We start from the raw sequence: 24,995 nt of genomic DNA on the forward strand, positions 1-24,995 counted from the left end.
TTGAGAGACATGGGATATTTTGCACAGGATTGGGAAATATTTCCCACAGGCTTAAACAATGCTATTTAATGCTGTGTATACAGTGCCATTTTCAAATGGTTCGTGTTGTAAATTACTGCTTTGGGTGTAAAATATCAATACATTACAATACAAGACTATTTCACTTGTTTTGGAAGAGTAAAAATTCTCTTCTTGAAATTTAGCTTTCCAAATATGACATTCAAGCCATTCTGTGATACACAGGTAAGATTGTAGTTGAGCGCCTAGAGGGCGTAGTTCTAAGGCTGGAGGGAAGAAAAATTGGCCTCACCTATAGCCTCTAGGGTAGTTGAATACAGGAAAAGAATCAGGGCTGCCCCCCCCCATGCCCTTTTTGGTACAGTAATTAGGCTGAATAGTTGATGGAGCCTGCCATTAAGCCTTACAGAGCCAACAGTGAACTCGCATTCCTACAGGGCAGTTCTTAGTCATTCTCCAGGCCACCTGTGATGAATATCTCCATGCCTGCATTTGATAATTCACCTAGGTATTTTGAAATGGTGACTAAGGGTGACATGACTGGAAAACTAATTGAGTATTGAAACAAAATAAGTAGCTGGGAATTGCTGTGTTGTGAAGTTGATGATTAGCCCATCTTGCAGCCTTGCATTCCGTTGAGCCTTTTGAGGCCAATGTTCTTCTGCTATATCTGTCTACCATCTCTGAGACTTGTGTTGGAGCAGAGTGTGTTGGAGTAAGAAAATAATTTTCTTACTTATTTTTTTTAGGAAGAAATTATACTCAACATTGTACTGCCCTTGTTTCCAACTATCTTGAAGGATAAAAATTATTTTCTTGGGAAGTTTATTTTCTTACTTCCTAAGAAAATAATTTCCCCAAGAAAATAATTTTTATTCTTCAAGATAGTTAGAAACAAGGGCAGCACAATGTTGAGTATATTTTGAAATCTGATAGTTCCTTCAGTCCTATTTTAAATCAGTTAATTCTTCTCCACACTCCTAAGCATATAGATGGGTTAACTAATGAGGGAAATACATGTGGAAACAAATGCCCTAGAAGCAAACATTTGTTGTAGAGATGGGTTTTTCAATTGGCAAGTCTGTTAAAGGAAACTTGAATTGTGACTCGAAAAGCAAAAGTGCCTGCGCAGGTTTTACCTGGCCACAAATGTTCAGGATTGAAATAGTAGTGTGTTAAGTGCTAGCCAAGTAATTGCAGTTCCTTAAGGAGTGCAGCATGTCTGCTTCTGGACAACATCCAACTGCACAGGAGGTTGTTTAAAACTGCACAGGAGTTTAATTTTAGATGTATATTTAATGACTTCAATCATTCCCATTTTGAAATGATGTATACCATATTTTTGCAAAGGTAACCCATGGGCTATACAAGTTTTTGCATACCAGGAGGTGGTGTGGGGGAATTAAGTGGGTATGGGAAATACAACATAATGTTTACATTGGAGTAGCTAGATTTCAATCCCCATTTAAATTGTTGTGCTCCAGAGCAGTGTTCCCTCTAACAGGAATTCCCAGATGCTGTTGACTACTACTCCCACCATCCCCAGCCAAAGGGGATTGCAGCTGGGGATGTAGTGAAGAGCATTTGGGAATTCCTGTTAGATGGAACACTGCTCCAGAGCATGGAACAGCCATTTAAAGATTGAATAGCCAGCAAGGGTGCCTCTCCTCTCAAATAGCTATGTAGCACCAGTGATTACATTCTGAAGCTTTGTTTGTTTGTTTGTTTGTTTGTTTGTTTGACAAGGTATTCTTGTGCAAGATCACCTTGCAAAAAAAAAAAAAGCTTTGCTGTTTTTTGGAGAGGATGGTTTGACAAGGTGCTCTTGTGCAAGAATACCCTTTTGGGTTGACAAAAATGTGTTTTTGTACAAGAACACCTTTTTGTCAAACTAACAAACAAACAAAACAACAACCCGCAGCTGCTACCGTCATTCCCCAAAGCTGGTTTTTTAAAAAATTTGACGAGGTGTTTTTGGGCACCCACACTCTTGCAAAGACACCTTGTAAACCAAAAAAGAACCTTTGACGAATGATAATGGCTAACGCGTTCTTGTGCAAAAATACCTTGTCAAACAAAAACAAAGAAAGCTTCAGGGAATGATAAAGGTAGCTGTTGCTGCTGTCTGCAAAGTACATGTTATACAAGAGTGCAGGCTATACAAGAACTTTTTGAAACAACTATCAGCTGCCGTTTATATATGCATACAGGTTATACTCAAGTTTGGGTTATTTTTGCGAATGTGGAGCCTAACTTGCTAACTGAGCAAAGAGGCACCTTTTAAAAGTGGTGGTTCTCTTTATTTAGCAGGGGGAGAGCAACTGGCCCTATCCAACCCCAACACAGCATCCCTCCAGAGCTGTTAAAGCTGGTGTCTCTCTTATATTTCTTTTTTAGATTGTGAGCCCTTTGGGGACAGAAATCCATCTTTATTTATTTATATCTATGTAAACCGCTTTGAGAACCTTTTGTTGAAAAGCGGTATATAAATATCCATCGTATTTTTAGGGTCTAGAAACAAGATACAAAATCCTTTAAGCTAAAAGATTGATGAAAACATGGTTAAAGGTCAAAGGAAAGTATTTTATCAGCTGCAGCTATAAGGATCCTTTTTAGCCAAAGACCTCTTGTTTGTTTGACCTTGTAGAGACTGGGCACAGGGGATCCTAACAGAGGAAACATCTGGATTGTGGTGACTTAAAGTCTCTCTCCATTAATTTAGTTTCTGATGGTAGGGTTGATTGACTTTGTTTTCCTATCTGAAGTATGAATCGTTTTTGTATAGCTACATATCTATCCTGTTCTCTGAGACTTGCTGGTCAAGCCACCTGTTAAGCACATCAGTGGGTTCTGCAGTGTTGAAGTTAGTACAGTAACATGTAATTACTTAGTAAAACTGTTTATAATGAACCATTCAAGGGCTGTACAGCAGTTCTTTAAGGTCACTGCTGATATGGAACTTGATGTATTACTTTCTAAATACTGTCATGTAAACATGTACCTAAAATGGTACTGTTGACCTCCTGCACTTGGATGCACTTGGTTGTGTGCTGACATGATAGGCCAGTGCTTCAGATATTATGGGATCAGGTATTTCAGTGAAAACCTTTGGTAATAACAGGATGTTCAGACAGTTGGTTCATCAGTTAGGACTCTTAACCAGTCTACAAAAATGTGTCCTAAGATTAGCTATATAAACCCCAGGGAGTAATGTGACTGGAGGCTACCTGGTGTCCAGCTCAAATTGCTTGTCCTTCCTTCTTTTGCTTATGCAGTGTTGTCATTGTAAGCTCTTTGGAAGGCAGGGACTATATATTGTCACCAATTAAATTCTATACAGTGTTACACCAGTGGTGCTTAAACGGGGATGAGGCTATAGCTCAGTGGTAGGTTATCTATTTTGCAAGCAGAAGATCCCAAGTTATATCGTTGGCATCTCCAGGTAGGGCTGGGAAAAACTCTTGCCTAAGACCCTGGAGAGCCACTGTCAGTCCTGTGCTATATGGACCAATGATCTGACTCACTACAAAGTAGCTTACCATGTTACTGTGTTGGTGGTGATTAGGCACTGTGGCAAGCTTTACATGCACAGTTCTTCTTACATGACATGTTTCTTCTGAAGGTTACTCAGAATTCCTTGAATTATTCACCCGTTATTTTAAAACTACAACAAGCAAAGGTTTAAACACTTGGTTTAACCACACCTCTTGGTTTAAACACGTTACTGAAACTTGGCCATCAACAATCTATTCACTTCAATTCAGTAGTTTAAAAACAACAACAACAACCAATAGTGGCAGACATCCGGACGAGCCATGCTGGGACATAACAGAGCTGCATCCCAGGAAGCCTATGTGATTCTGTCACTGCTTACCTGTAAATAATATTCAATAAATGGCTGTTCCAGAGAGTCTTCGTGATTGTATATTCATTACTGCTAAGAGCTTTATTACTGAATAATGATGATGCCACTCCCCACCCCCCACCCCAAAGGCTTATATTCTCTTTATGTGTGTGGTGCGGGAGTTGAATATGTTTGTTTATTTATCTTAATTGATTATGGTTGTGCATTACTGCTAATTGACTATTAGCTTAGCTGCTAATGAAAACATAGATATAGTGGGCATAATGGAAACAAGGTGGAATGGTGAGAACCAGTGGGACACTGTTATTCCTAGATAAAAACTCTACAGAAAGGATGGCGGGGTGGGGCAGATTGGGAGTGGAGTAGCAAATAGAATATGCTATAAAACCTAGGATACACTATACCCAATACGCTATAAAACCTAGGCAGACCAGAGTGACAATACAAGGACTGAAAGGAAATGTGTTACTAGGGACGTGCTATCGCCCTTCGGATCAAAATGCTGAGAGTGACTTGGAGTTGGAGAAGCAAATAAGAGAGGCATCAAAGACAGACAGAGCTGTAATAATAGGTGACTTCAATTACCCTCACATAGACTGGGCAAATTCACATGTGGGTATTTACAGAGAGGCCAGATTTCTAGACATGCTAAATGACTGTTCCTTAGAACAGCTGGTTGTGGAACCAGAGAGAAGACAACCTTGGATTTAATCCTGAGTGGTGCCCAGGACCTGGTGTGAGCTGTAAGCGTTGTAGAACCTTTGGGAATAGTGACCATAGTGTGATCAAATTCAGCTTATATGTAAGTAGAGCATTGCCAAGGAAGCCCAAAACAGATGCATTGGACTTTAGAAGATGAAACTTCTCAAAATGAGAGTTTGAAGAGCATATCGCTAGAAGTATAAAGGGGAATATTTGCTTCTTTTAAATATATTGGAAGCAGAAAACAGGGAGAACCCTTAGATGATGAGGGATTATTAAGGAGGATAAGGAGATTTCAGAGAAGCTGAATGAGTTCTTTGCATCTGTCTTCACGGTGGAGGATACTGACCATATCCCCACTCTGGAACTGAGCTTCTCAGGCTTGGAGGCTGAACAACTGAGCAAATTTGAGGTGACCTGAGAGGATGTTCTAAACTCTCTTAAGATAACAAATCACTAGGGTCAGAGGGCATACACCTAAGGGTTCTGAAGGAACTCAAATGTGAAATTGCTGATCTGCTAGCAAAAATATGTAACTTGTCCCTGCAATCAGGCTGTGTAGCAGAGGACTGGAAAATAGCTAATGTAACTCCAGTTTTCAAAAAGGGATCCTGCGGGATCCAGGAAACTACAGGCCAGTCAGTATAACTTCTGTGCCAGGTAAACTGATGGAAAGCATGCTTGAGGACAAAATTTTTAAACATATATAGGGGAAAGATTCATGGTGTTTTAAAAATTATTTTTGCTTACCATTATGCATTACAGGAAATCCCAGAAAAATCAGTGGAGGTGTCTGAAATTACCTGTTTAGGTTGTAGTTGCAATAGCGATAAAATATTTGATAGGTGAACCTAAAAGATCAGTGATCACATTTTTCTCACCACTATCACCACTCTTCTCTGCCTTTCCCTTCTTTATCTTTTACCCTTAGTAGTTAGGGAGAAGGGTTTGGATGTGGGTTTTTCCATCCTGTAGGCATCTGGATTCTGGTAGTATTTTTCCACTCTGTAACATACCTTGTGTGTTGTACCTCCTTAAAATTCAATAAACTTAGTAACAGAAAAGAAAACTTTGTAATACATAATTTAGTGTTCACCTTAAAACCATTTTCATATAGATTTATGAGATAAAAATTGAATCTTTATATTGAGTAGATAGTTATATTGTGACCTTCTGACACACTTCTGATCTGCTCTCTCTTATTTTATATACAGGTGCAGGTGGGGCAGTCGGACATCCAGTGTCCAATCACAGAGTGCAGTGAACATCTGGATGAAACAACTGTCCTCTACAATTTGCCACATGATGACATCATCAAATATAAGTACTTCCTGGAACTTGGCCGTATTGGCTCGAGCACCAAGCCATGCCCTCAATGCAAGCACTTTACAACCTTCAGGAAGAGAGGCCACATTCCAACCCCAACCAAAATGGAAAACAAGTACAAAGTGAGCATGCCCACCAGAGCTATGGATTAGATGGCACAGCTGTGAGCAGCAAAAGTAGGCCAGGATATGGTGGGCATTAAATAGGCTTTCTTCTCTTACTGGAACCTAATGTAAGCTGTGGTTATAGAAATATATAGTCATGCCCCTTATTAGTTATTGGAACAGAATAATTGGCCAGTTAAAGTATTTGTTCCTTCTGTTTATCATAACAGCTTGTTGTTTATGTTGAACCAACCTTGCAGTCTGAAATATACCCCAGAATCTTGAAACTGCTGCCTTACACTAAGCACTAGGTGACCACCATTGTGGTGTTCGGGGAGTGCTGTGCTGTATGGGCTCATGGATGAACTTCCTAAAGTTCTCCACAGGTGTTCGTACAAGTTGGTTGCTACAGTGACACTGGCTCTGTTCAAACTCCTTTTAATGTTCATTCCAAATTGCTGCAGGTGCAGAGGAGCAATGTAACGTATGAATTGTTGCCTGATGGCAACACCACCTTTCACAATCAGGGAGCTCAACTGTACTAATATGTTGTAGAGTTTGTTGGTGCTGTAAGTGGTGCTGGGGAAATAGCAATGTTATGTGTGAATCTGCCATTGTTTCTGTTTTATTTATATAATTTATGTCCCACCTTTCTGACAAGCAGTTAGAAAATCTTTAATACAAGGCTGTACAGGAAGTGTGGACTAGCAGTATCCCAGTCTAAGAATTTTACACTTTGTATGTTAGAACATAGCCATGTGAACAGACACATTCCTGAGATTGTCCCAGTTCAGATGTCTCAAACCTGGTCCTCCAAACCTTGATTTGTAGACTTAGAAATTGACTTGAATGGTCCCTCTCTCCCCATCTTGTTCCTTTCTCACAGGTTCCCTTCTCATCTTAAGTTTTCTGTAATTGTAATTTGCCAGTTAGGACATCCGTACTAAACCGTAATTCAAGAAAGCCATCAAATGGAGAAGGGAACCTGCACATAAGAGAGGAGGAAGGGAGTATATGAATCTTGCAGCATGTTCCTGAGACTTCAAATCATGAATTAGAGGACTGAGATCATGAATGTCTGAACTGGACAACTAACTTTAGGTATATTATGTTGTGATTATTAAGTTTAAAAAAGTAAAATATAGAATTTTTATAAATGTCATGTCTCTTTGTAATCCTATTTATTTACTTATCTTATTTCTCTCTCTACACAAAAATGCAGTTGAAAGTTATTGGCTGACATCCTAACTAAACAAAGTGTCACTATTTCTTATTCATATGAATGTCACGTAAGACCTTTCTAAACTGCCACCTTGTTTCAACTTTACAACTGTATTTCAGTTTTACAGCTCATGCTGTGGGAGGAGAGACTCTGCAAGGTGGCTACTGGTGCCTGGGCTAGAGGAGGAGGTTTAGGTCAGCAGTGTCATCAACACTGCTAGTCCTGGTGGCAGCTGCTGCAGCATCTGTAGAAGGAATGGTTGACTTGCCTGTCCAAGATGCTCCCGCATCCCCCACCCCCATTCCACTGCTTCTGCTCCTCCTCCTCCAGGTTTAGCTGCTATGCTGTGGTGGCAAGAAGGAAATAGCTTGGCCGGTTCCCAACCTATACACCACTTCTTACCTGCCCTCTTTCCTTCCCTTTCTAATTTTTGCCCAGGAAGATATGGAGGCAAGCTGTCTAGTAGCCTCCTTTCCTTCCGTAGAAAAGGTGAGTGAGAAGGGAGGGGCAATTAGTAAGCAGTGAGCAACTTCTGAGGCATGAGATAATGCATAAGCTTATCTGATGCATGTTTGCACATGTGTGTCTGACACACCACCAGTATTAACAGCATTAAAAAATAGGGAATTGGCCTTGATTAAGGAACCAATTCATAACATTGTCTCCTATGGGAAAATTGGTTCCGAGTTAAGACGTTTTATTATTTATTTATTTATTTATTTATGTATTTATGTATTTATTTAGCATTTGTATGTTAAAACACAAGTCTCTGGGCGGCTTACAACAAAGCAATAAAAACATCAAGTAAAAAGGTTAAAACATTACAACAATTTAAAACTTAAAACAATGTTAAACCCATTAAAAATAATCAAAAAGTCAATGTTTGACTTTTTAGGAACCAGCTGGGTCAGAAGTCAAAGAACTTCCTGTAGTGGGAGTCTAGACAAGGTTCAGCTTCTACCATACTGTATTTTTAACTGACATATATTGCGCAATTCCTGCACAAGTAAATTTACTGGAACATTATTAGTTCAGGTGTTAAAGTACCGCCCTGAGCCATTTTGGAAAGGCAGTATATAAATCAAATAAATAAAATAAAATAAAGTAGCATATTAGCCCTTGTTCTCTGAACTCCAGGCTCTGCTGTTTGCATGGGTAGTGGTGGTGGTATCAGCTTCAGTGGACAAGCCTGTAAAATCCTAGTTGCTGATACTGGTAGTTGCTGGATAAAAAGGTTTTATGAGATCTGCAGTCCTCCCTAGCAGAGGAATAAAATGAGCTATACTTGCAGTGCATTCTGAGCATGCAACTTAAATATATTCATCTCTTGCATTTCTGTGTAAGAGTTGCCAATGCATGTTCCTTTTAGTGTTTTTAGCCACACTTGCTGTGGAAGGATCAGAAATCGCCCAGTATGTGGTAAGTTAGGGTGTGTGTGTGTGTGTGTGTGTGTGTGTGTGTGTGTGTGTGTGTGTGTAAGGTACACAGCTTTATTTTTATCTAACAATATAATCAAACATTTGGCAATATTGTAAGTAATCAGGCATTCTTGTTGTGATACTAGTTCTTTCTGTCAAACCTTACAAAGCACATGCTGCCAGCCTCAGGCCATATTTACATATGAATGCTAATATTTCAAAGTTCAGCTGCTTTATGAGTTGTTGTTGTGTGGTGGGCATAAGTTCAGGATGTGATGCTTAAGAAATGGCACCAAAAATGGAAAGTTTCAGCCTTGGAGCAATATCTGGGAAAGTAGCATCTTAAGCAAAAGATTAATAATCAAACTATTATGATTACAGAAAGGAATTTTGTGGTAGTGCCTTAGTTCAAACATAAGGCCACATTCACACATAACAGGGAACTAGAGTTGCAGGGATCTGTGGTTTCCTTATGGTTACGTCTGAATGTGTGCAACTCCAGTCTTGTCAGTTGTGCAACCCCAGGTTTTGCTCAGGTGACTCCAATTTGAACCCTTGGTTTGTAGTGAGTTTTGCTGCTCAAAACCAAGGGTTCACGAAGCCTCCATTCTGTCCAAATATTGCACTGGAGGCTGCATTCAGCTGGACTAGAGTTGAGGGAGGACACTCCTCCCTCTTTCCCACTGTGATTGGCTGTCCTTCAAGCAAGAAGGAAGCCCACACAGCCAGTTCCCCCTCCTCTCTGCAGTCTCAGTGACTGCAGAAAGGATGCTCTCCCTATTGTCCAAATGTGGACAGGAGGTGTGGGGGAGGGGAGTGGAACCATGAATGCAGCCTATCATTCCGATTCCCCAAATCATGGTTGGGAGGATTGGCCCTATTCTTGCATGTTCCCTCCCTCTCTTGTGAGCTTTTCATGAGTCAGTTTGTCCATTTTCACATAATGTCACATCAGAGATTACCATTTCATCCGGTCGAGCAAACAGTAGTTTGCACAATTGTCCAAACCATGATCGAGCCATGGACTGCTCGCACCAACCATGGTGTGTACCAGGGAACTCATTAAGCAAAGATAGGGGAGCAAAAGTGCATGTTCTGATCTTTGAAGCCACTTGTGGAAGTTGGAAGTGTTACATCGAAATGGAATCTCTGTGCTAATTAAGTATATGGTAGGATACTAATTCTCTATTCAAGTTGAATGAGTAAAAATGTATTTAGATATCCCATGTACAAGAGTGAAGATTTTTAACCTTATGGAAGGATGAGCTTCCAGTTACAGATTTTGATTCCATTTATTTTGCTGATTATTTTGGCAACTTAAATTGAAGAATGTCTTTTTTGGGGAAAGCTGCTATTTTGGAGTATCACTGAATATAAAGTCACCTGCTTTTCAGACAGGGAGAGAGATGGTTGGAAATGTTCCTGCATTCTACATGAACCTGTTTTATGCAGGAAAAGTGTGGGGCTCTTTAAAAAAAAAAAGATCCTCTTTCCCACCCTGTTCTTGTTCCTCAGACTTCCAGGCTGGCTTGGATAAATGGGTTTTATAGGGCATGATGTGTCTGCATTGGCCCAAGGGCTCTGCTGATCTGTTTAGCCCAGCACTGCTGCCTAGAGGGCACACTTGTTCAGTGTGTGGGTTGCTGAAGGGCAGTGGCACAGATGACCCAGGAGGTAAGGCCCCAGACACTGGCTGCTGGAAGTCTGTCTGAGACACAGACACACTTGGCACCTTCTAGGTTAATAGTGAAGGGGACATTGTTGAAATGCAGGTGGAATTTCCCCAAGACTGACTTCCTATTTTAAACCCAAAGTAATAATGGACAAATGGTTAAATCAGTGTCTGTGTGCCATCCACATTTGATTAGTATGACCACTATAATATTAGAAAGGCAAGATCAAAGTGTGTGTGATAAATGTCCATTTTCAATCAGTGCAAACTGCAACAACATGCTACAATATATTTAATACAGCTTTATATTGGAATTTTGCAAGAATTCAGAAAATGCAAGACTTATATATTGTAATATCCAGTTTGATAGTAAGAAAGCAGATGGAGTGAATTTTGTTGCATTTTATCGTAGAAATAGAATTGCAAGAGTGACTATCGAGGAATCCAGTAGGAATGTGCTGAAATGCAATTTGGTATCTGAATCGCCGGCACAATAAAAGTACGACACATATTTATATACAGCTTTTCAACAAAAAATTCCCCAAGCATTTTACATAGATATAAATAAATATATTAAAATGGCTCCCTGTCCCCAAAGGGTTCACCATCTCCCCATGCGTGGAGGACATGTGCATGTTGGCATCATGCACAGGGGCAGCTGGGAGACGCCCTGCCAGCGCACAAAGATAACCTGGAGGAGCACCAGGATTACAGAAGTGGGAGTAGTAGGAGGTATGGACCTGCTCTGCTCCTTGTTAAAGTGGCTGTGGAAGCCCTCATATTTAAAGAGATTTTGCTGGCGATTCAGACACTGAGTCACATTTCGGCACATCCCTAGAATCCAGCACAGAGGCTCTATTATTAACTGAATCACTTTCTCTTTCATTAGAGGAAAAGTAAATGAACGAGAACAGGGAGAAGTATGTGATTGTACTTAGCAGATACTGAGCAATGGAGTTCAGAGCCCTACATTCCCCGTCATTGTATATGTGGTACAGTATCCAGTAATTATACTGTTCCACAGATACAATGACAGGAAATGTAGGGCTCTGAACTCCATTGCTCCCCTGCTAACTTGGCAAAGAAGCACCTTTTAACGTGGTGACTCTCTTTATTTAGCAGGGGGAGAGTAACTGGCCCTATCCAACCCCAGCACAGTACCTGCAGTGACTGTTGCTGGTGTCTATCTTGTGTTTCTTTTTAGATTGTGAGCCCTTTGAGGACAGGGAGCCCTCTTATTTATTTGCTGTTTCTCTGTGTAAACCGCCCTGAGCCATTTTTGGAAGGGCGGTATAGAAATTGAATGAATGAATGAATTAAAAATAAATGTGTATCTCCATAAATAAGAAGTTGTTCCAGCAAGAACTATTCTGCCTATTTATTTATTTATTTATTTGATTTGATTTGATTTGTATACCGCCCTTCCAAAATGGCTCAGGGCGCCATTTTCCTTTAACTATCCCTACAACTGGACTAAATTTGGTCCAAATCGGTTAGGCAGTTTACAAGTTAGCTCACTTGCGCCTCAAACGTTTACACCATCTTGATTTGGGGTGGATGACATCATCACAGACTATGCCATAGAGGTGTTTCTATGTGCCCCTACAGCTGTAGCAAATTTGGTTCAAATTGGTTAGACAGTTCACAAGTTAGCTCACTTGTGCCTTGAACGTTTATGTGGCTACTATCTTGAATTGGGGTGGATCACATCACCACAAACTATGTCACTGAGCTGTCCCTATAACTGTATCCAATTTGGTACATATTGGTCCAGGCATTGCAAAGTTGATAGGGTCACTCACTCGGCCGGATGATCTCATAAGCTTACTGGAAAGTAGGCTAAAAAGCAAGTAAGTGGGATTAAACATTGTGGAAACGTAATGTATGCTGATTTATCCAGTACCTCTGATATTTATTACACATATGTATTCAGCATTCCTATATATTTAGGCATGCAAGTAATCCTATTAATATTATTGATGTTCAATGTAGTAAACGTAAACATTTTATGTGTGAAACATCTGTCTTGAAATGATCTTGTTCCAAGAGGAGTTGTGCAAACAATTCTCAAATGAGTTTAAAACTATGTCCTGTTGGTAAATGAGCTACCAGAAAACTTACTCAGTTTGGTTAGTGGTAGTTACAAGACTATGCTGTAGAGTTGTTTGTATTATTGTTTGTATTGACCCCTGCTAATTGGGCAAAGAGGCACCTTTTTAATGTGGTGATTCTCTTTATTTAGCAGGGGGAGAGTAACTGGCCCTGTCTACCCACAGCACAGTATTAATTAATTAATTAAAATATTTATACCCTGCTCCTCCAGTGCACTATTGCTCAGGGCGGCTCACAACAATAAGATAGACACAGATACAATAAAAGTAATAAAATTAACTAATTTTTTTAAAAGTCAGATTAAAAACCACAATTATTAGGTTCAAATTAAAACTGAAAATTATAAGAAGCTGAAGAACAGTACTTCCAGGAACTGTTGCTGGTGTCTGTCATGTTTCTTTTTAGATTGTGAGCCCTTTGGGGACAGGGAGCCCTCTTATTTATTTATTTCCCTATGTAAACAATTTTGGGAACTTTTGTTGAAAAGCAGTAAATATTTGTTGCTGTTATAAAGGGAGACTCTCCAATGATCTTTAGGTCAAAACCAAATCTGCCACTGTAATACTAAAAAGTGAGCTTTATTGGTGGACTTGCATGATAGTGTTATGTGTAAAATGAAGGATTTTGAAAAATTGTCTGTCTGATAACCCACTATTTTGATATTTGTTTACACATGATCATTAAGTAGACTTTCCAATTTGTGTAGATCCATCTTTCCCGACCTAAGTGCCTCATGACAGAGCGTCACGCTGTTATCAAAGCAATTAGTGTGGCTTCGTTGGCCGTTGTGGCTGATCAGCTGTTGTTTGCCTTAAACCAAATGTATCTGCTCAACATGGCTTATTCAGAAAGCACTAAATGAAACCTTATAGGAGGAAGTGCTAAAAAATGACTTTTTTCTGTTGTGAGTTTTTTATTGCATTTCATAATTATTCCAAATGGTGTCTTACTGTTGTGCTCTTATTTACACAGATTCAGTGCCCAACTTGCCAATTTGTGTGGTGTTTTAAGTGCCACTCTCCCTGGCATGAAGCTGTCAATTGCAAAGAGTACAAAAAGGGAGACAAGCTGTTGCGTCACTGGGCCAATGAAATTGAACATGGGCAAAGGAATGCTCAAAAGTGTCCAAAGTGCAAGGTAAGCTAGCACGTGCTAAATGATGTTTCTGTTTGAATATTGTGTGTAATTTTCCAGTCTGCCTGTGGAATGTCATTGAATGGCATTACTAAAGAAGTGTTATCTGTCCAGTTAAATTCAGAAGAGTTTAATCGCTATTTTCTTTCAAAGTGTGTATCTGTCTTTATGTATGTGGTAGCATAGCAGAACTGCTGAATGTTAAAGTGGTGGATAATTTCTGTCCATTTCCTGGTAAATCTGGGACTTGCAGTCACTTGCAACTTTTGATTGGTAGCTTCCTAACTTTGGCTTGTTAGTTTTGTGAACTGCCTTCTAGTGTGTGTGCATGCGCGCACACACACACACACACATCACAGACGCACCCAGGTGGCTGGCAGATAAACAAAACTCAGACCTCTCAGAACTCATTAAATAGGTATGAAATTTATGGAATGCCAGTTTCACAGAAAGAGATATTCCAAGTAATAATTGTAGCACTGTTAAGTATGTATTATGTGATTCAGAAAACTAACAACCTGAACTGTAGGCGCTAGCAATCTAAAGTTGCAAGAGGCATGGATTTAACAGGAAATAAAAGGATGCACTTCAAAAAAGCTATGTGGAATTGATCCCATCTCATTGATTCATTGAGAGGTTTGTCACATTCCCTTTGAAGAGAGGTCAGTGTATCTGCAATGACACTATTAACCACATCCAAAATAAAACCCCAAACCACACAAAAACTTTGAGATTGAAGTTTAAAACCCTGCCCATTCCCGAGTGACTTTGGTGCCAGATGAAATCCAAGCAGATAAGAAATGCATTTGGTGCTTGGAGAAGATGGAACTGTTTTGTTGAGGATCTAGGCAAGGATATTTTTGAACAGACTACCTGTGTGCCCATATCATGTGATACTATATACAGTGGTCCCTCGACTTACAAACTACTCGACATAAGTATTTTTCGAGTTACAAACGGCAGTTTTAGATCCGGTTTTAGATGCGGTTTTTTCGACTTACAAATTTTTAGATGGGGTTTCCTCGACTTACAAATTTTTAGATGGGGTTTCCTCGACTTACGAATTTTTAGATGCGGTTTCCTTGACTTGCCTGCCTGTTTACTGCCTGTTTATTCTTGAAAAGAAATGTTCCTGTGCAGTTTGCAAGCCTTACTGGGGGTCTGGGTCTTTTTTCTAGGCTCCGGAACGCATTAATCCGTTCCCAATGCATTCCTATGGGAAACCGCTTTTCGACTTACAAATTTTTCGACTTACAAATGTGCATTCGGAACGGATTAATTTCGTAAGTAGAGGGACCACTGTAGATACTATACATAAGAATAAGCACGCTTTGGTTTATCTTGACTATTATTACCTTTGGTTTGAAAGATTTTGAAATGTTCAGTAAAATGTGCGAATGGCACTTGAGAAGTTAAGAGGGATGATGCTTACATTATGCTTTACATTATGCTTTAAAATGATCTGAGTAATCCTGAACAAAACTTTGTAAGGCTGATCAGCATTATTAGCCCTACCATATGCAATATAGGGATAAGCTGAGAGCCACTCTACACATTATGCAGAGTATGTTACCTGTGTGATGTAGAAGCAACTGCAGTTTAGCTCCTTGCCATGCTGCCAAAATAGCATCAAAAGCTCCAGGCCATGTAGGACCACTCTATAGTTCTGCCTCATGTCAGACTTGTCCCTCCCAGGAACTCGTTAGTGCTTATGTTCAACAGAGCTGCAGAATAGGATTTTCTCTGGGTTCTCACATAGCAATAGCAATATCACTTACATTTATATACCGCTTTATAGCCGGAGCTCTCTAAGCGGTTTACAATGATTTAGCATATTGCCCCCAACATTCTGGGTACACATTATCTTTGTGGTATGGGAGACATTACTGGGCAGCTTCTTCCTTTGCAAAGGTATTGTGAAAACTGAGGTGGTAGGATTCTGGACTGTTTATTTTTCAGACTGCATGTTGTGGGGAGGATCTTTTGCATCTTTTTTTCCAGTGCTACCCCACATTAAAACACACACACCAAATTGACCTTTTTAAGTGTGGTAAAGAAGCACATGAGTGCTTTTCCTTATTATGCTAGTTTGCAGGCTCATACAGGATATGTAGGTGGCTTTTTATGTGGGCAGAAGTCAAGGAAACTGTAGTATGAAGTGATACTATGCAGAATTCTCCATCCTCAGTATACTATCTTGTTCTACATTACACACACATCAGCTTTGTAGTGACGTGTTGGCTGAGGAAAGATTTGAACTGGAGATTTTCTGGTCCACAGCTAATCTCTTTGCTGTTAGGTTATATCTGATGCTCTTTACTGCCTATGAAACAGATATAATCCCAATTACATTTTTTAAAAAGAAAGAAAAGGGACAGATGCATGTTGGTGTGTGCATGTGCTAAACTGAACTTTTCTTGTTTACCTCTCATTGACCTCTCATTACATCTGCATGTGCTAAAGTGGAAACCCAACTCCTATTGCATAAAAATATAGGGCACATCTACCTGGAAGTTCTCCTCAAACACAAGGACTGTAGCCTATAGGTGTTTGGTCCCTTCCAGTTCTAATTATTTTGCAGCTGAAGCCATATAAACAATATGGAGCATGTATAGAAAAGAACTGCAGCTGCTTGCATTTCTGTGGACAAATGCCAACTTTTGTTTTGCATTAATACTACAGCATTAACTGTGCCTTTGTACTATACAATTCCTGTGAGAGATGTTGCATAGCTCAGCAGTGGCACCAAAGGCAAATGATATGACAGAACAGCTGAAGCAGAAACGCTATACTAGGAGGATCCCCAGCAGTGGCTGCGTACAGATCTTGAAGCACCTACCTCATATAGGAGAGCCTACTTGTTATGCTGACAAAATTAGCTTTTCTGCCACTTAGTAAATTTGTGCCAAATATAACACACTAGTGGAGACTAGTAACTTAAATCTTAATGCTCCTGTGCAGACTGAAGGGAGCACCAAGCAGGTGCTGCTGCTGAGGTCTGCACTTTACACAGTGACGGGGGTGGGGGCGGAGCACGTGTTTCCCTAACACTTTCTGTAACCTGGAAGTAGGTCCTTGAAGGCTGTGCAGTGCTCCTGGACCTACGTCTAGGATGCACAGAACTTCCAGGGATTAACTGCTCTTCCCACCCCATGAACAGCACAGGTACACTTGTTTTTAGTGCAGCAGCTGGTGCTTCCTTAGTCTGCATGTGAGCTATGTTGCTTAGTCTTGTATGTTCAAAACCCCAGAGACAATTTTCAATTAAGAGATCTCAGAAGCAGTACTGTTAAAATGTGTACCTGGAGGACCTCACATATCTGGTCCCTCTGCCAGCAAGGTCTTACAATTAGCAATAGCAATAGCAATAGCACTTACATTTATATACCGCTTTATAGCCGGAGCTCTCTAAGCGGTTTACAATGATTTAGCATATTGCCCCCAACATTCTGGGTACTCATTTTACCGACCTCGGAAGGATGGAAGGCTGAGTCAACCTTGAGCCCCTGGTCAGGATCAAACTTGCAACCTTCTGGTTACAGGGCGGCAGTTTTACCACTGCGCCACCAGGGGCTTGACAATATTGTTGACAAGGTCTAACTGACTGCTGGTGTGGCTTTGCAGCTTCGTGTACTTTTACTATTTTACAACATTTTCGTGCCGGATGTCACGGTTCAGTTTTATTCTGATAGAGCAACCTAGATATTTTTATTACTCGATGCTTTTAATAACATGAATAAAATCATTAAAATGAGTTTAAAAGATGGACCACGCAAGGTTATTTTTGTGGTTATTTATTTCAGTATGAAAATTATTGAAGTGATTTTAAATCATTAAAAGATTACTAAATCAATCTCACTAAAGTTAGGCCAAAGACATTTAAAAATGATGTAGCTATGTATATCTGATTTGGGTAGCTAAATGAGATAATGGTTATATAAAGAGGTGTTAATCCAAATAATGAAATCAAAATATAGAGCAGCATTCTGGGCTGGGGGGTTGGCAATTTCAGTAAAGGGTCCAGGCCCTATCTCTAAGCTTAATATAAGCTTCCTCACCAATAAGACTAATTGCAAATATTGCTAATGTGTAGGGGGAAGTACGTGGATTTTTGTCTAGCAGATTTATGCGTTGTGCACTAAGGGTTGTTAATATGCTACGTCATAGGAATGGCGAATGTTTCTACCAACAGGTTTTGCTTGTTTTTCACAAAACTGCATTCTTGCCACACACAAAAGGAAGTAGAATGTGTTTTGGAACGCTCTGTTCTGATATGGAATTGACATTCTGGAATTGTAGCATTGTTTTCATGTACATTTCTTGTGTGTACTGTAAGTTTGCCAATCTGCAAGACTATCGCAACTCACCGAAGATGTTATAAGCCCCTTTTTGGGAATTGCTGCTATAAATGTTTACACTGGTGTTATCTACTTAACAACTTGTATCCAGTTCCACTTCAGTTTTTTGTTGTGAACAATGAATACCAAAAGAACATCATTGTATTTGCCAGCCGTGGTGCTGGTGTCCCCTGCCACTGCCCCAGAATTAACAGTCCAAAAAGCAACATTTATATTTATATACCCCCTGACTGGCCATGTCTCAGAGTGGTTTGCATACTTTTAAAAACACAAACAAAATAATCAGCTGGCTGCTGCTGGCTTCTAAGGGTGCAGCAGGCTTGATATAACCCCCCCCCCCCGAAAATGGTCCTCAAGATGAACCTGGCAGCAGAGGAGCATTGCAAGGGGAGCAGGCGCCGTCTTTTTTAGGTCACAGGTGTGGGAGTAGCTGCCGCTGCTGTCCTTCTGCACAGTCGCTCTAAGCAGCAGCAGTGGCTGGGGAGACAACAGCCCTGACCCCAGCTTAAGTTGTTTTGGTGGGTGCTGTGGTGGGAAGCATGGTATAATTAATCCCCATGGAAATGGGCCCCAGGAAGAAGGTGGCAGAAGAATTAGCTGAGTATGAGTGGTATTTGCCTGAGCTCTTCACTTATGGTTCCTTCAGTTTGACCATACTTCTATAACAGTTTTACCAAATTGTTAAACTTTCTGCTTTTTAAAACCATAATCCATCATACATAGCAGTGTGGTTGGGAAGTGAAATAAATTCCATGTCTTTTTTAGGACATCATTTCTTAATGTTTAGAACTTGAGGTCTGAATTTTAAGAGCCTTTATTACACTCTGCTGCTCAGCAGGATGACCTCAGACAAATGGCTTAATTCTGGTTCAGTTCTTAATAGCACATACTGGCAAAGCACTTAGAGATTTGTGGCTTCAGAAACTATAGGTGCAATCCTGAGAGAATTGAGCGTAAGTTAACTTGACCAGAAGCTTATGGATGTATTTTCCTTGACCAGGTTCCTAGCCATGTGATCAAAATAGATGATGGCGACTTTTTTGAGAATCATGTTTCCTGGTTAGCAATAACTTCCATTGGGGAGCCACTCTGAAGACAGTCAGCAAGTTTCATGTACTAAGACTGCTCTGTCCACATGTAGCTCATACGGTGACTATGTATAGTCTGGGCGTAAGGTAGAAAGACCAAAGCAATGCTAAATGATTCAATGGGCTTTATTGAGTATAAAAGAATAACACCATCAATCTAACTGAGCAGAAAACAGAACAATCTATCAGTATTACTAACAATATTTCAATCATAGCCAGCAACAACATTCACCCAGTGTTCCTAACTATCATATCTGTGTGTATTAAATCCTCCTAGAGCCTAACAATTCAGATATAGGCGGAAAAGGCGGGGGTGGTAGTGGTAAGAAAGGTTGAGGACTGGCATGATTTGGGAAGATCAGGAATTAGTAGGGAAGAGGGGAAAGGAGAAGAAGGGCAAAGGATGGAGGGATCCAAGGCTCATGGGGATAATATTTCATCCTCCCCACCGTCATCTGGTTATTTGCCCTACTCTGGTTATTTCTGAAAGATTGAAGCTTATGCCTTTGGTCAAATTTCCCATTCCTTTGCCACATCAGGCTACGGAAGAGGAAAGAAATACTCGCTTCTTTGGAGATTAATTGGACAACTATACATTTATAGAAATAATTAAAAGTGCTGGGATATCCCAACCTTCAGACTTCATTGTGTTAGTGCAAAACCCAAAACATTTGCTAATAGGGCCAGGATCTGCAGAGAAACAACACATGTTCCTTTCTGCCATGTTACTGACTGTGTCTATCTCAGGAGTGAAAAGTACACATGATCTGTGGTTAATGATTATTTTCCTATGAACTCTTACATCTGTAATGGATCTTTCAGGAGGTTATTGAAAGGTCAGGGAAGAAATATGCATACATCTTTAAGCCTGTCTGATAAAGTGTCAGTACAGTGGATTCATCCCAACATGATTCTGACTACGTTTTGTCTGCTCTTATAGGGAACTGCATGTCAGTAGGTAAGGCAAAGCTGAATTAGTAAATTGACTTTTGTCAGAACTGTAAAAATAAAAAGTTGGGGGGGGGACTAGTTACAGTATATAAAACTAAAAGAATATCTTTGTATCATCCTAATTAGTGCAAGAGCAATTGCTCTCATGGAAGTGATTGTTGCCTTCCCATTGTCCATAGTGCAGCTCCTGAGCTCTCTAAAAAGCTGTTCCTGAGAACTGGGAGACTCTTGGGATAATATGGAATGCAGCCAGAGAAGGCTCCAGGGGTCCAATCACCTCCTGTGAGCAGAGGCCCACTCCTGGAAGATACTTAAGCCCAGTTTTAGGGAACTCGCTCCCACACCCCAGCTCTTTGTGCTGCATCCCACATCATTCCTGAGTACCTGCCAATTCTCAGAAGTGACGTTTTGGGGAGCTCAGGGAGCTGTCGTGGTGGCAGAGAGGATGCTTGTACAAGAAGTGCTCTGCTCACGCAACTTAGGATCATGTTTCAATAGTCCTAACAGTCTAGTATGCCTTTCTTGGACTTTGTCTTGGTGAGAATCCCCATATGAAGAGAGTACATTAAAGAGAGGGGAAAACAGACACCCCGCCACAAACTCTTAATTGCCACAGATTGTCCTTGTCCTTCATTTAAGCCCCATTCGGACATTATGCTGGGGCTTGACAAATCCTAGGCACCAGAGAGCCATGGTGCCTAGAAATTTAACTGTGGTGCTTACAGACAACCAACTCAATGATTGCTTCATAGCAGTTCCACCCTCTGGGCCAGAGAGCCCACTGTCAGCACCCCTCCTCCTCTCCACCAGCCTTCCTACCTGCTCTTTTCTCTCTCCAAGTCTTCTTGGGCATGCCCTCCTTCTCCTTCAGCTTTACCATGTAAGCTCCTTTCCTTTTTTTGCATGGGGCAGTATTGCAAGAAGCCACCAGATTGCAAGAAGCAGCTGCTGGTAAATGAAGGCAAGAAGGGCTCTATGCTGGAGGGTAGGCAGGGCATATTCCTTGCCACTGCTTCAGAGTTGGCGGAGAGCATGTACTTGCTGGCCAAGAGGAAGCAAGGTGACTAGCCATGTTTGGAGACTACCAGGCTTGCTGCTACTGCATATACTGCTTGCTGCCCCTGCCAGCTTGGCAAAGAGGCACCTTTTAACATGGTGATTATCTTTGTTTAGCAGGGGGAGAGTAACTGGCCCTCTCCACCCCCAGCACAGTACCTCCAGTGACTGCTGCTGGTGTCTTATGTTTATTTTAGATTGTGAGCCCTTTGGGGACAGGGATCCCTCTTATTTATTTGTTATTTCTCTGTAAACTGCCCTGAGCCATTTTTGGAAGGGCGATATAGAAATTGAATGAATCATCATCATCATCATCATCATCATCATCCCAGTGGTCATTGGCGCCCTGGGTGCAGTTCCAAAAGACCTTGAAGAGCACCTCAACACCATAGGGGCCACAGAAATCACCATCAGCCAATTACAAAAAGTAGCTTTACTGGGAACAGCCTATATTCTGCGACGATATCTATAACAACAGCAACAACATTGACAATAAAATTCTGGCATCCCAGGTCCTTGGGAAGGACTCGATGTATGGATAAAACAAACCAGTCAATAACACCTGTCTGACTGTGTAAAATAATAATAAATAATAATAATATCAGAAAGTCCTGAGCTGCATGTTCCTCTTCTGCCTGGAAGCAATGGCTGCTCTTTCCCCCTTCCCTTCTCAGTCTTCTGGGACACACTGTGGCATTTGCCACTACTGCTGTCTCAACTTTGTACGCTCTGTGACTCTGTATGCTTGAGCAGCAGCCTCGTTCACTTGCTGACCTGACTATTGCCACCAGCATTGCACTTTCCTGTTTTGTTTTTCCTTTATTCAGAATGGGCCAAAGGGTGTGCAAAGCCAGAACAGAAGTGGTGGTGGTGGTGGTAACGGCATCAGGCATCAAAAGTGTGCCTGGGAGGGGGAGAGATGGGGAAAGGGAATGAATTCTTATTTAAGGCAGTTTTTTACCTCGACTTTAAACAATAAATTTCTTGAAGTTGAGACAGAAATATGTTAATGCATGGATGGCTGGGAGGAGAGCTGGTCTTGTGGTAGCAAACATGAATTGTCCCCTTTGCTAAGCAGGATTACCCTGGTTTGCATTTGAATGGGAGACTACATGTGAGCACTGTAAGATATTCCCCTTAGAGCAGGCCTGCACAACTCAAATGACCTGGTGTGCCGAAACCAACCATGACTTGGTTCATGGGGCCGAGGTCAATTCCTAGGGTGCTGATTATTAGAGTAACACTTAATATCCATCAATCAACCAATCAACCAAATTAAAGAGAAATGAATTTAAAATGAATTAAAATTGAATTTAATCAATATTTAACTTTTGATGTTCTGGCAGACCAAGATTGATTTAAATTAATATGAAATAAGTTGAATTAAAATTCATTCTAATAATATAAATATTATACAATCTGTACAAAATACATAATAAAATGCATTGTTCTTCCTTTCCACCTCTGCCAAATCATCACACAAAACATGGAAGAGAACTTCTTCTCATAATTTTGGAAAAGAAGGGAGAAGGGGAAAGAAAGATGAAAAGGATGCAGCAGGAGGCTTGGCTAGAGAGAGAGAGAGAGAGAGAGAGAGAATGGAGCAGTCCTGGTGGGTGAGAAAGAGAGAGAGAGAGAGACTTAAGAGACTTAACTGTGCGGGTGTACCTTGCAGTTTGAAAGCAACGCTGGGCCAAATGTCAGGCCCGAGTGTCACTCTGGTTTCTGCTGCTCTGCGCCACTGCTGCCATGAGGGAGGGTAAAGAAGAACACCCGCACCCCCGCAGCCATCTCCTCAGCTGCGCAGCAGCTGGAATTTTTTTGGGGGGGGGGGTTAATCAGCAGGTAGAGGAAGGGGAAATAGCCCTGGGGGGCCAGGAAAAAAGGCCTCGTGGGCCGCATCCGGCCCCCGGGCCACATGTTGTGCAGGCCTGCCTTAGAGGATGGGGCCACTCTGGGAGGAGCATCTGCATTCTTGCACGCAGAAGGTTCCAAGATTCCTCCCTGGCATCTCCTGCCGACAACCTTGGAGAAGCCACTGCCAATCAGTGTAGACAATACTGAGCTAGATAGACTAATGGTCTGACTTGGTAGAAGGCAGCTTCCTCCGTTCATATGAATATGCCTTTTTCCCCCTTTCTTCTGGTGTATATTTTTCTAGTTTTTTGAGGAAGGCATACACTTTCAAAATATTGTATGTATTTATAGAATTTACTGGTTATTACAAAGTTATGAGGAGATTTGTCTCTCCTCCACATCCCTGCTTTCTTCATATGAGTGTGTTGGTACTAGTCTCCCTAACTAGGATATTCAGAGATAAACTAACTTAATAAAATATTTATTTGTCCCACCCCAGAATGTCCATCACTCTCAGTCTGGCAATTTTGTCAAATGTCCATTAGCTGCTAAATTTTAAATAAAAAATCTAGAAAGGAATCCATTTAATAGAGAAGGAAAAATTAATCTAGAATTTGGTCTAGTTTTTAGTTGCTGCACATCAAGTGGTGATTCTCCTTATTTAGCAGGGGGAGAGCAACTGGCCCTATCCATTCCTAACATAGCATTCCTCCAGTGGCTGTTGCTGGTATCTGTCTTGAATTTCTTTTTTAGATTGTGAGACCTTTGGGGACAGGGAGCCATTTTATTTATTTAGATCTATGTAGACTGCTTTGGGAACTTTTGTTGAAAAGCGGTATATAAATATTTGTCATATTTGTACATCACCTTGAATGTATGGATGTATCTAATAATTTTGAAATAATCTACACTCATTATTTTAATATGTTTGCAACTTCATTTTTTCTGTATGCAAGATGTAATTTTATTGGTGATAGTATTCTAGAAGTAGTATGCTAGTATGCAGGACATCTAGGTTTTATTTTGTAGATTTATTTATTCATTCATTTCTACTATGCCTTTCTATCTGAATACTCAAGGTGGCTTACAAGACTACAGATAAAAAAAGCAGCACAACACATAATGTACAGTCAATATGGTGAGATAGTTTCTCAGCTTTTTGAGACTAAGAACGTTGTTTAATGTAGCTATGAGTTGATGAAGAAGAAAATGGATTGTAAAGTCAATGAATCGTAATACGTAAGGGTTCTCTCATACCCTCTGCTGGTCATTTTGACAACATTCTTAGTGCCTTAGTGACACATACATTTGGGAGAGATTGACGTGCCTCCAGCATCAGGCATTCATTAATAAATAGTACATGTCATATTACAGGACACATTTCAAAAAAGAAAAATGTAGTAAGAGAATTTTATATTGAGTAATATGTCACACTATTCTCTCAGATACTTCTGTCAGAAAAGTATAATGTTGAAAAAACAGGGAAGGTGTATGCACAACCGTTGCAAGACATAGATATAGATAATCTTGCCCTTCACTGTCATGAGAATCAAAATTGCTGCAGGGTCTATTCTAGAATGCTGCTAATTTTAAGTATGTGTGTAAATGCAAACATTGCATCTTAAAAATACATCATGGATTCCAGCAGGCTCCCATGAAAAACCTAGTCATGTAGGATCTCCCTAATACCTTACTTGGAATAACTCTCTCCATTAGTGTCTCCAGAAACTAAGCCTTGTTGTCTGTTCTTCTGTTGAAATGTACAATCTAAGTTTTTATAGGGCTGGAAGTGGTCTTTTTATTTGTTACTCTGTAAGGTACCATGTATTCATTTGGAATTGCACTGAGTCGGACCATTGGTCCATCTTGCCCAGTATGAGACCAAGATTTGGGCAGAGGTCTTTCCCAGTATCTATTACTTGAAATCTTCCTAATTGGAGATGCCAGAACTTGAACCATGGCTGCAGAACTTTGACCCCCCAGCTGTGTGTGAACTAAAACTCCCATCCAGTGTTCTCTCTAAAAAAAAAATTCATCTGTGTGCAGAATGAGTTTTGTTCTGAGTGGAAGTATCAAGGCTGTGTGCGCGCACACGCATTCAGAGTGGGGCCC

The 24,995-nt window shown here is 40.6% G+C and overlaps 1 protein-coding gene across 1 annotated transcript in view; it reads left to right on the top strand.

The window, feature by feature from the left end:
* The window catches only part of RNF217 (ring finger protein 217), a 62,410-nt gene that overhangs the window by 14,819 nt on the left and 22,596 nt on the right, over positions 1-24,995 (top strand). Inside the window, exons 2-3 of the mRNA XM_053284568.1 lie at positions 5,800-6,033; positions 13,412-13,576. Of these exons, the coding sequence (XP_053140543.1) occupies positions 5,800-6,033; positions 13,412-13,576 (399 nt within the window). The remainder of the gene's footprint in view (positions 1-5,799; positions 6,034-13,411; positions 13,577-24,995) is intronic.

The sequence above is a fragment of the Hemicordylus capensis genome, chromosome 1 (genome assembly GCF_027244095.1).
Source record: "Hemicordylus capensis ecotype Gifberg chromosome 1, rHemCap1.1.pri, whole genome shotgun sequence".
NCBI classification, from domain to species: Eukaryota; Metazoa; Chordata; class Lepidosauria; order Squamata; family Cordylidae; genus Hemicordylus; species Hemicordylus capensis.